At 34.9% G+C, this 12384-nt stretch overlaps 1 protein-coding gene across 1 annotated transcript in view; it reads right to left on the minus strand.

Annotated features, from left to right (window-relative positions):
• The window catches only part of EYS (eyes shut homolog), a gene marked incomplete at both ends in the record, with an annotated part of 148606 nt that overhangs the window by 48860 nt on the left and 87362 nt on the right, over window positions 1-12384 (minus strand). The window contains one exon of the mRNA XM_080700069.1: window positions 11650-11768. Coding sequence (XP_080556195.1) covers window positions 11650-11768 — 119 coding nt within the window. The remainder of the gene's footprint in view (window positions 1-11649; window positions 11769-12384) is intronic.

A 12384-nucleotide genomic window follows, 5' to 3' on the forward strand; every position in this document is an offset into this window, starting at 1 on the left:
CCCAGTCAGGATTCTCACTCTCATAATCTAAGACAATTGACCACATAGTCTAGATGAAGGATGATTTATTTTGTCATTTTTTGGATATTCTAGGTTCAGTCCAAGGGAAGCAAGGGTCTGAAATTCAGGGCATGAGTGGTGGAAAGTGGAGCGAGAACACAAAAGCTCTATTTTTATATCATGGAGGCAGGAAGAAGCAAGAGCAAGGGCGTGGGAAGCCTATAATTTCCTGTAACATACACCCGGAGATTCCCTCTTATCAACAAACTCTGGCTTCCAAGATTGTTACCTGGTTTCCAAGAGGGCTTGTAGGACATTCTAAATCTAAACCACTAATTCTGCCCCTCCCTCCTTACACATCATACCCTCTTAAAATGCAAAATGCAGGCCTGGCATGGTGGCACGCTTGTAATCCCTGAGCTTGGGAGGCGGAGGCAGGAGTATCAGGTTCGAAGCCAGCCTTGCTGGCTTAAGAGACCCTGTTTCCAAATAAAAATATAAAAAATAGGTCTTGGAGGGTAGCCCAGGGGTATAATGGTATCCAGGAACCCCAGTACTACCAAAAAAAAAAAAGCAAAATGCATTTAATTTATTTATTTCCAAGAGTTTGCTTAGTCTTAATAGTTCCAGCATCACTTGAAAGTACCAGAATCACTCTGAAACTCAAGGTAAACTCTTGGCCCTGAGCCCTTGTAAAAACAAAAATCAAGTTACACACATCCAATATACAATGGCACAGAGTAAACATTTGCATTTCAAAAGGGAGAAATAGGTCCATTAATGGATCAAAACAGTATTGAAATCCAGCACAGGGAGCTTTTGATACTGCATATACATTTCTGGCATCAAGGGCAAATGGTGGTGAGATGTGATCTCCAAGGGATCTTGGCAGCCTTCCCCCCCACAACCTCATAGACTGCAATGGGTGGCATGCGTGAGTTTTCTCAATCACAAAAGCATTGACATTTTAGACAAATATTTGTGTGTTGTGTGAGGCTGTTAAATACATTGCAGGATGCAAAGTAGCAAACACGGCCTGTTTACCAAATACCAGTGGCAGCCCCATCTTTATTTGAGACAACCAAAAATGTCTCTATTGTCAAATATCACCAAAGGGAAAAAAATTCAAGTTAGTTTCTCAAATGTGCTTCTTATATCTCACCCTAACTATGCTTTTCCAGAGATTCTGGGATTTCCAGTACAAACTATAGCAATAACTGTCCAGTCCCAAAGCTTAAAAAAAAATCTCTAAATACTAGTTCAAGAACAATACTAAATTTATCAAAAGGTAACTTTACAGCCAAGCACAGTGGTGCACTCCCATAATCCCTACACTTGGGAGACTGAGATATGAAGATTTTAGTTTAAAGACCAGCCTCAGCAATTTAGTGAAACCCTGTTTGTTTGTTTGTTTGTTTGTTTGTTTGTTGGTACTGGGGTTCCTGGAAGCCCTTCTACCTCCAGGATACACTCCCCGACCTATTTTGTTTTTGGAAACAGGGTCTCTTAAACCAGCTCAGCTGGCTTTGAACCTGCGCAATCCTCTTGTCTCTGCCTCCCAAGCGCTGGGATTACAAGTGTGCCCCACCATTACTGTGCATGATACCCTGTTTTAAAAAAATCAAAATAAAAAACAGCTGTGGTTGTAGCTCAGAGGTAGATTATCTCTGTGTTCAAACCCTAGTACTAACCTCACATACACAAAGGTAACTTTGCTTGCTTAGTATGTGTTTCTTGGGTTGCTAGAACATGGTCTCAGTGTTCATATTTAGGCATTAGCTGATTATAGAGAAATTTCAGGTTTAGAAATATTGTGTATCTATTCTAATAATTTCAGTGTTTATAACACATTTAATACCGAACATATTTTTATTTAATTGCTTTTATAATTATAGAAAAAACACATGAATGATGCTTTAATGTATCACTTAATTCTTTCTACCTTCCACCAAATGAATTTCTCGTAAAATCTCATTTCTGTGAAATATAATCTACCTTCCTTGCTTTCTCAGGGGAAGTCTGACTATCCCATAACTAAGGCAGTGGTCTCCTGCTGGTCAGTTCACAGTTCAAGGGTTTGTGTTCTTCTTGTACAAAAGAATCCTTCCAAATAGATTTCATCTACTACATGTGGGGTGATATGCCTTTTAGCAATATTTTTGCCCCTTCTAATAGGTTAGTGTTCTACAAAGAAACAGAGGCACACAATTATAAAGTTTATGGGTTATCTTTTAAATATTTACTATTTTCACATCCAATAAAAATGACACATGAAGAATTGTACCATGAGGAGGACTGGTTATGTAGGGAAGGACTAAGAAGGTAACATCCTCAGACCCCCTCAAGAGAAGTAAAAACAAATACCTAAACAGAAGAAAGAAGTGTAGAAATTATAAATTTGGGTAAAAGTATTCAAAACAAAAGCCTGATGTAGGGGCATGTCTGACATCTTTTCAGAGCTTCAGGAAGGACACCACTGCTAATTTAAGAAAATTAAAAGGAATATGATGACTTTGAACCTCTGGTTAAAAGCTTACAGAGTTTGATGCCTGAAAAGCTTAATTATGTGAGCCTTAAAAATCTTCTCTGTGTATGTTGTAGGTAAGGGAATTTTTGGCAGACAGAAAGATACAAAGATGGAAGTTCTATTTAAGTTTTCTATTGTTGCATATAAAATTTAAGTCTTTCAATTCTATCCCAATGCAAATTGGAATCATATGGAATTCTAATTTGAGGTTTACTTTTTCAGAATGAATTTGCATAAGTCACTCTTGTTGAAGATAATTGTAAAAAATTCAACTAGAGAATAGAAATAGAAGATAGAAATACAGCAGATGGTGAAGTTAAAATAGACGAAATTTAGATTGTTTTTCTTTTGTTGGTTCTCTAATGAATCCTTATAGAAGACTTAGAAAGATGAGATGCAACATTAACTGAGAACTTATATCTGCATCCCTGTTTTTCTTCTTTGTTTTTAAGAAAAAAGAAACAAAGCAGTATTGGGTAAATCTCTAATGACATGTCTTTGAAGGTACAAAAGTAGCAAACAACAATTCTAAGTCATACATTAGAGCATTATAAGATATATGACACTAACCAGATATTATGGCTCTAAATATGTTTATTATCTAATGAAATAAAAATGAATTAGTCACCAAATGGTTTAGTCACTAAACCTCTAAGGCCAAAGCAGTCTTGAATTATTCTTATAAGGCACATTTATTATTTTTGTTACTAGGAATTGGACATAGTAGGATTCTACCTCTGAACTATACCCTCAGCCCTTGTTCATTCATTCATTCATTCATTCATTCATTCATTCATACTGAAACAGGGCCTAGCTAAGGTGCTTAAGGTTTTGCTGAGTTACTGAGTCTAGCCTAGAACTTTCCATCCTCCTGTCTTAGCCTCCCAAGTACTGTCATCACAGGGGTGCCGGAGTGCCTGTGTCTGCTTTATAAAGTGTTTAATATCAATTAATTTTTACATCTGATTATTCATTTTATATACAGAAAATAATTATAAGGATACTGTGCATGAGTTCTTAATTTTTTGATGGCTTACTCTTATTTTGGAGTTGTTATAAACCTAACTCACTCAACTGGGAAGCAACAATTGTTTATCATAGAAGATTTATTTTATTAATATGGAGAATAAAATTGAGATTGTGAAAGTGCTTGATTATTTATTTCTGACCACAAATTCAATACTTCAATGAGAAAGTTTGGTATCCTTATGAAACGGGGCTTTCTTGAGAGAAAACCCGGCGAGTTCTTGCCTACGGTGAGTAAAGAATGACAACCGCAGACCTCAGGAAGGGGAGTAAAAGGTTTATTGGAAGCAGCAGGGAATGGGGGAGGGTGGCTGAACACCCCCAAAGGGGCTGGAACTCTGGGTCCAGCAGCTGCCTTCAGGACAATACTTGAGAGTAGCCCAAGCCGAATTGCCTTCAGGTGCAGGCTGCTTTCTTCCAGAGTCCACGTGATCTGCCAGAAGGGAATAGAGAAAAGTGGCGGAACACCCCATAGGGGCGGTCGGAACTCCAGGGTCCAGTAGCTGCCTTCAGGGTCACTACCCGAGTGTCGCCTGAGCCAAGTGCCCATCAGTTGCAAACTACTTTCTCCCAGAGTCCACGCGATCTGCCAGAAAAGAGGTATAGGTCACCCCTAGGGGCCTGGTCAGCCATGATGTCCAGCAGAGGCCTTCAGGTCACTATTCGAGAGTCGCCCGAGCCACGTGCCCTCAGATGCCCTCTGCCTTCTCTCAGGGCCAACATGACCTGTGAGAGAGAGAGAACAGCTCCCCAAAAGGGGAGGGGGTCCCGAGCGGGAAAGTCCCCCCTTTTGCATCTGACTGGCCTTGCCTGACTGCTTACAAGTTCGCTTTGGTTAGGGTGACTTTTGGGATTCCAAGGAGAATTTGCATAGGGCATTTGCAAGTCCTTTGAAGGGTCTCCTTTCAGGAATGCCAGACTTGCTAGGTGGGTTTGTTGATTAGGAAACTCAGGATGGCTTTGTGAAGCTCTGATCCTTCTTATCTCTGAGCCTTTGGAATTTCAGGCATTTGTTGCCCCTCAGGAAACTCAGGAAATTAACTTTTTTTCTACCAAGGTCTTTTCCCTATCTGCCTATTTCCTTTCTATCTCCTCACTTATGCGCCTTTAATTATTTATTTTATTGATTTCTTTGCAGGTCTGGTGATGGAACCCAGGGACATTCAACCTCCGAGGTACACCCCCTGCCCTTTTTTTATTCTTTGTTTTGAAACAGGGTCTCACTATGTTGCAGAGGGCCTCACTAGGTAGCTGAGGCTGCCCGCAAATTTGGATCCTCAGGTCTCAGCCTCCTGAATCAACTTAAATCTTAATGAGGCCTGACATGGTGGTGGCACACCCTTGTATATCAGCATCGGGGAGGCGAAGACCAGAGCATCCTATTAGTGGACAGCCTCAGCTACTTAGTAAGGCCCTTTGCAACTCAGTGAGGAGGACATTATGCTAAGTGATATTAGTGGTCACAAAAAAGAATAAATAGGATGTTTTCCCTAATATGTAAAAGCTAAGGAAAAATGGGTAACAGGAGGAACTCTAGATGAAGAAGGAGATCCTATAGGAGAAAATAAGGCAGCCTGACTGGAGGGATGGGAAAGGGGAAGAGGAAACTCTCTAAAGTGTTGCGGGGTGAAATGTGCTTGGTGTGTGTGTGCGGGGAAGTAATTCCCCCATCACCACCACACAAACAGACAAACAGAAAAACCGTAGATTCTTGTCCTAAGCTAAGAATAAGTATTCATCGCTTGGACAGCTGCTGAAGATTTAAAGAAGTTTATTAAAAAGGTAGAAATATAGAGATAGTTACAGCCCTGTGCCAGACCGGGGCACAGGGGGGCAATTCGAATGAAAATGCCAAAGAACTCCAGTTTACTAAGTGTTTTATCCCAATCAAGTCCTCGGCAGGTCCTTTGATCTGGAGATAATGCTACCCCTTATCTCCAACCCCTGCTTTGCTTCTGCTATCTCTGCAGCCGGATTTGGGGCAGGAGGGAGCAGTCCTGTCTCCAAACACAGGCCTCTACCTTTTGTATTATCCCACAAAATGTGTGAAATTGTAAAGAAACCTTCTTTCCTGGCTCCAGCCTTCTTTCCTTTAAAATGTAAACTACTTCTTCCTGCTAGCTAGCCCTGGCTTTCTTAGTAAAGAAGATACATTTTTTAAAATTTGAAATCTTTCCCAATACTGATACATTAATACATTTTAAAACCTCTTCCCAATACTAGTACATAAAGCACATGACTTACTTAAACAAACATATTACAATGAATCACTAAGCCAAGCATGAGAAGGAGGGATGGAGAGGGAGTGGGGTGGGGGTTGGGTAAGGGCTAATTGGGTGATGTATACATATATGTGTAAGGAAGTCTTTTATACCATTAAGATGTATGACTACAATATACCAATAAAAATAAGAAAAAATAAAAGTGTTATCTACATAAAAAAATTTAAAAAAAAAAGGAATAAAAAATAGGGCTGGGGGTATAAGTCAGAGATACAATGGCACTGGGTTTCATCCCTGGTACCACAAATAAATAAAAATAAATAAATAAAATAAATAAAATAAACCATAATGAAGATTATAGGTACAAATTAATAAGATTCTGATGTGATTTGTGTGTGTGTGTGTGTGTGTGTGTGTGTGTGTGTGTGTGTGTGTGTGTATGTGGTACTGGGTTCCTGGAAGGACTTCTACCTCCGGGCTACACTCCCAGACCTATTTTATATTTTTTTATTTGGAAACAGGGTCTCTTAAAACAGCGTGGCTGGCTTCGAACCTGCGCGATCCTCCTGTCTCTGCCTCCCAAATGCAGGGATTACAAGTTTGCGCCACCACGCCCGGCTGATCTGAATTTTTAACCAGTTTTAGTCAGTAAGAAATTTCTGATTTTTATAATTTATTTTATTTTTAGACATTTACTGATGCATTATAATCTCACATCTAATATAGTTACCAATACATCGCATTACTCAAAAAGTTCAATTAAATGTATTTTCAAAAAAAAAGTTATTTTTCTGATTATAAACTACTATCAAGTTATTATCTTATTTTTTCTAGATAGTTTTATTCTTAATTGCATAATATAAATATCATCCAGTTATTCTGGCCATCAAAACTCTGATTTATCTTGGAATTCTGTAAAGTTTTTATATTAATTCAGTGTCAGTCTCTGATTTTCCAGTTCATTCTTTCTCATGTTTCTCTCTGGTTCCTTGATTCAGTTTTTTGATTAATGACTCAATTTTTCTCTGGCCAGGTAAGTCACAGGCTTCAGAAACTATGCCTTTTACTTAAAAATCAATATTTAGAATTTTTGTTAATATAAAATTAAAAAGTCCTATATAATTGTAGGGATAGATTACATCAGAATCATATTACTTTACTGGCTCCCCATCATTCAGGCTCTGCTGTCTATTGCATCTGTCCATAACTGGCTCCCCTCCCTGGTACTTCCTGCTCTCTGGGAATATATTTCCTGATGTCCATAACACCTTGAGAGGTAAAAAGCAGTCAATGATTTCAAGAGGAGCAGCCGTGCCTTGACAATCTTCCTGACACCTTAGAAAATGAATAAAAATTCTCTCATTTTGTTATAAGTGGATAAATAGTTGTATATATCTTCAACTAAATTAGAGTTGAAATTGTACAGCATTTTCTCTGGAAAATTTAATTTAAATAATGTTCCAGTTGTCACTAGGCTTCAAAAACATGCTTCAAATGGATGCATTTTCTATTATATGGGAAACATTATAACTATTGTTATTACTTAATTTAATTATTTCTATTCTAAAATGAACATATTAATATAATCATGTGTATTTTAGGTATTTTTAGACCTTGAGTTGTTGTAGACTAATCCAGTTTAGTTTCATACTTCTGAACTGCCACGCAGTGGGTTTTTTCATTTCATATTTTTCTTGCATACATGTGAAAATGCTTTTCATTCTTCCATTATAGTAATAGATGTCTAAGTTTTATACTTTTGTGTTCTGTGATGCAACCCATAATATGATATGCCATATTGCCTTAAATAAAATTTCATCCAAATTTAAATACTTTGAACATTATAAAAGTATTTTTACATTATATTTGCATTTTTCTAAAGATTATATACAAATACCTATTCCCTAATTTTATTTCTCCTTTTCTTTAAACATTCCCAATATAACACACTGAATTTGTTTCATGAAGGGATGATGAATTTTTTATTTTTGAATTGCTTGTTCCTCTAGATAGATGAGCATATGGCTTGTCCCATATACTGAATATAATACTGGTCTAGAATTATATATATACACATACATACATATATATAATTATATATATTTCATAATATTTCATCCCTAAGAGAAAATATTTCTTGTATTTTAACATTGCTTTATATTACTCAAGCCAAATAATTTTGCATTTTTCTTAAAGTTTCTGTGCATTTATTAATAGGCTTGTATAGAATATTGAATTGTAATCAATTTTCCTGTAATGCTACTTTTCACATTCAGTATCACAGAGTACCTTTATAAATCTAGTTAAGATTTAATCCTTTTTTTTCTCTATTACTTGTAACAGTTTATATATAACTGATATAACATCTTCCTTAAGTATTTTATAAATTTCACCAGTGAAGCAAATCTGGAAGATTTTTTATAGAGATTATATTAAAATTATAAATTTAAGCCAGGCATGGTGGCACACACATGTAATCCCAGCTCTTGGGCAGCTGAGACAAAAGGATCAAACAGGTTCGAAGCCAGCCTCGGCTACTTAGTGAGGCTCTCAGCAACTTAGTGAGATCCTGTTTCCAAGTAAAATATAAAATAGGTCTGGGAGTATAGCCCGGAAGTAAAAAAGCCTCTGGTTTCCACCCTCAGTACCACCCCCCAAAAATTATGAATTTAATTAGTTTGATACAAAAATAGTCTATTCATGTTTTTGTTTTCTTTTGCAACATTATTCTTTTCAAAAAATTTTTCACATATTTTTTCAGTGGTCAAAATTATAGATATAAATATTTTAAAATGTTATATAATTTATCATCCAATAACTGAATAATAGAAAACTTACATTTTAGATTACTGATGTTAATAATTGTAATTTCTAATCAAGTTTTTGGAAGATTTATGTATTTTATCAATCTCAACAAATAAATATTGATGTTAGTGAATTTTATCTATTATCTGTTCTTTAACTCATTATTTTACATATATCTTAATTATGTTGTACTTTATAATATTTTTATACTTTTTATGCTCATACTTAGAACAGACTATTGACTAAAGAATAGCATTTCCAATTTCCTATTTTATAGGTTGCTCAGGAATAACTTGTGATAATTGAAGCAAGGAAACATTAGTAAATTAATATTTGAGTCAATTTATTATTTTTTTATTTTTTTATTTTTTTATTTTTGGTGGTACTGGGGTTCCTGGAAGCCCTTCCACCTCCGGGCTACATTCCCAGACCTATTTTTTATATTCTTATTTGGAAACAGGTTCTTTTTTTATATTCTTATTTGGAAACAGGTTCTCTTAAACCAGCGAGGCTGGCTCTGAACCAGCGCGATCCTCCTGTCTTTGCTTCCCAAGCGCGGCGATTACAAACGTGCACCACCACGCCCGGCTATTTGAGTCTATTTAACAAGGGATAAATGTTATAAAGTTTTGAGGTAAAAAATCATTGTCAAAAGAGAAGATTAATTGATAAGAGTTATGGAATAGGGAGAATTCCTGGATTTTGAAATAAAGTAGCTAATGGTGTTGTTATTAAGTCCATTCCAAGTTCACACTGACTTAACGAGTTTAATGTGTACAAGAAATTTAGGAAAACATGGTTCATTCCTTGTGGAGTTTAATCTATGAAATGATAATGAAAATCCCATTAAATGTATTAATAAAGAATTAATATTGGTTTTAGAATTGATATCAAATAGATTATTGACGTTGAAAATAAGCGAGATCTTTTAGGAAAAAATGGTGGACAAAAAATAGTTTTAAGAGAAAAATCAGAAATAAATACTTAGAGACTATATTGCGGGAAAAAAAAAAGGAACACTAAACCAAACAAACAAATATTAAATATATTTAGGAGAAAGATTTCAACTAGGTAGTTTTTTAGTGCAGAAATTCTACATAAATTCTAAGGATAAAAGTAAGGTTGTATATTCTCTGTGTTAAAAATATGCATGATGTAGCCGGGTGTGGTGACGCACACTGGTAATACTTGTGCTTGGGAGGCGGAGACAGGAGGATTTTGCTGGTTGGAAATCAGCATGGCTGGTTTAAGAGACCCTGTTTCCAAATACAAATATAAAAATAGGTCTGGGAGTGTAGCCCAGAGATAGAAAGGTTTCCATCATGCATATAATAAAAATAATAATACAAAATATGCATGTATAAGTGTTAAAAGTATGGATTCTGGACTCATTCAGGCTAAAAATAATCTGGTTTCTTTCATCTGTATCAATATGCATAAACTTGTTAAAATTTTTGAAAGCTCAGTAGATATTTTCTTTTTTCATAAAGTGAAATGGGATTTTTGAAAGTAGCAGAGGAGGTAATTATCATAAGTTATGATAATTTATGTCCAAAATAAACTGACAACATATAAACATATATTACTAATTTGGGGGAGTAAAATTGATTACTCTTTTATTTATGTGCAATTTTGCTGCAAAATAAACCACCATTCTGTATATGCTTTAAAAAGAGTAAATGGAAAGATAATATAATCATGAAAAACTTTAAGTATTGCAGATATGTTAAAAGTGTCTTCTGGAGCTCAGTAGAGGGCAGAGATCTTAGGGAGGAATGAGGGGAAGAAAGAGAGGTGGTGGGAAGAAAATTTATCTAATTATGTGTGGTGCAGTAATGAATATGTCACAAAGAATCTCACTTTTATATATAACTGAAATGCACCAATAAAAATAAATAAAATGACATAACTATCTGTAAGTGGTTATTTCAAGCAAAAATCTTAAGTAACAATTGTATAAAAAATTATGGCCAGGCGTGGTGGTGCACGCTTGTAATCCCCGTGCTTGGGAGGCAGAGACAGGAGGATCGCATAGGTTCGAAGCCAGCCAACCTGGCTTAAGTGACCCTGTTTCCAAATAAAAATATAAAATAGGTCTGAGAGTGTAGCCCAGTAGAAGGGTTTCCAGGAACCCCAGTACCACCAACAAATTATAAAATTATGAAGATAATTTTATAAAATCATAAAACCTTATAAAACTATAAGAATTATGAAAATATTTTTTAAAGTAAGTCTGTACTCTCCCTGGTTTCACTCCCCCACCAGTTACACAGTGGCCAGCCATTCTAGTAAACCAAGCATGTATGTTTCTCATGTGTATGTTTTTACTTTTGTTATATATATCAGTCCAATTATAGGAAATATTAATATTTATCTCTTTAAAATAGTAGTACTTAATAGAGTTTAGAATTAGAATGAGCATGCATGTGTTTTTATGTATCAATTGTTTATTCCTTTCAACCATTCTTTGCAATTATATAACTATACCGTGATTAATTATTGATCCTCCCATCCAGAAGCTATAGCTTGCTTCATATTTGGAAAAATTTATGTTTTTAGCACATACCTGATTAATTTCTCCAATAGACAAACTTATATATAAAGTTTTAGAGTTGTGAAATAAGACTTACTCTATGTAGTTCATATATTCTGTATTTGCAAGAGGATTTAAAAAACTATGCAGTAAAAGAAAACTATCTTAAGTATTTTGCCAAATATACAACAGAATAACTTTACTTCCCGTGTACTCTCTGATATAAAGAGATTATAGCACAAGGACTCGGTTATATTTTATAAAAATATTGCCTAGAACACTTATTAATGCCTTCAAAATAAATCTTATAAATCAAGATACATATTAATAAAGTGTAGATATATGTATTTATGAGGATATATTTATATTTGAATATATGTGAATATGTATTACTTTATGAATATATATATATATATATATATATATATATATATATATATGAAGTTATATATCTCTGGCTTAGCTCAATAAAATATAGACTGGCTGAAGCTATTGTATTTTGTAGTGTTAAATTACTTTGCCACACATTGAATTACTTACACTGAATCTTCCAATTACATTGAAACACCATCCTTCATCCCGACAGTTGACGCTGAGCATTCTACAGTGGTCAATTACTTTCTCACAGTTTTTCCCAGTAAATCCTGGCATACAACTGTAAATACATCAACATAAATTAGGAAAGTTGTAGTTTAAATATTCTTATAAGAGTCTATTTGCCATTTTCCAAAATAATAATGCTTTTTTCAGTTACATATATATTAGTATACAATAGTGTCAATCCTTAATCTTTTCCCTCACATATTGTGGTCTTTGCCAAGAACAGATTGATTTATATGGAAATAATTAGATTAAACTATATTTTTATTGAGCATTCTGAAGATTATCATTTGAAAATTTAAGAATGACATCAAATTTGTTTGCAAATAGTACTTAGTAAAACACAGTTTGGGGAATAAAGGAGACTGCTACTAAAATGTGAAAAAATATGACAAAAAAGACAATTATTTTTATAGTGCCACTATATAATGATTTTTGTGCTAGCAATAGCTAATTATGATGCATGGATTTGAAACAATGTAGAGAGTTACAGTGAACAAAAATGGTATATTTAGTTGGTAATATAGGATTTTTTTACATTTTATAAGCAATCTGTGTTTCTGTTATCAAGGTCCATTAGTTTCAAATTGTAAGTTGATCTCTGGCTTCCTTTGACCCTATACTCAATATATACTAGAAGTAGAAATCTAATAATATTTTGTTCTTGAGCT

This window comes from Muscardinus avellanarius, assembly GCF_963383645.1.
Source record: "Muscardinus avellanarius genome assembly, chromosome: 8".
Taxonomy (NCBI): domain Eukaryota; kingdom Metazoa; phylum Chordata; class Mammalia; order Rodentia; family Gliridae; genus Muscardinus; species Muscardinus avellanarius.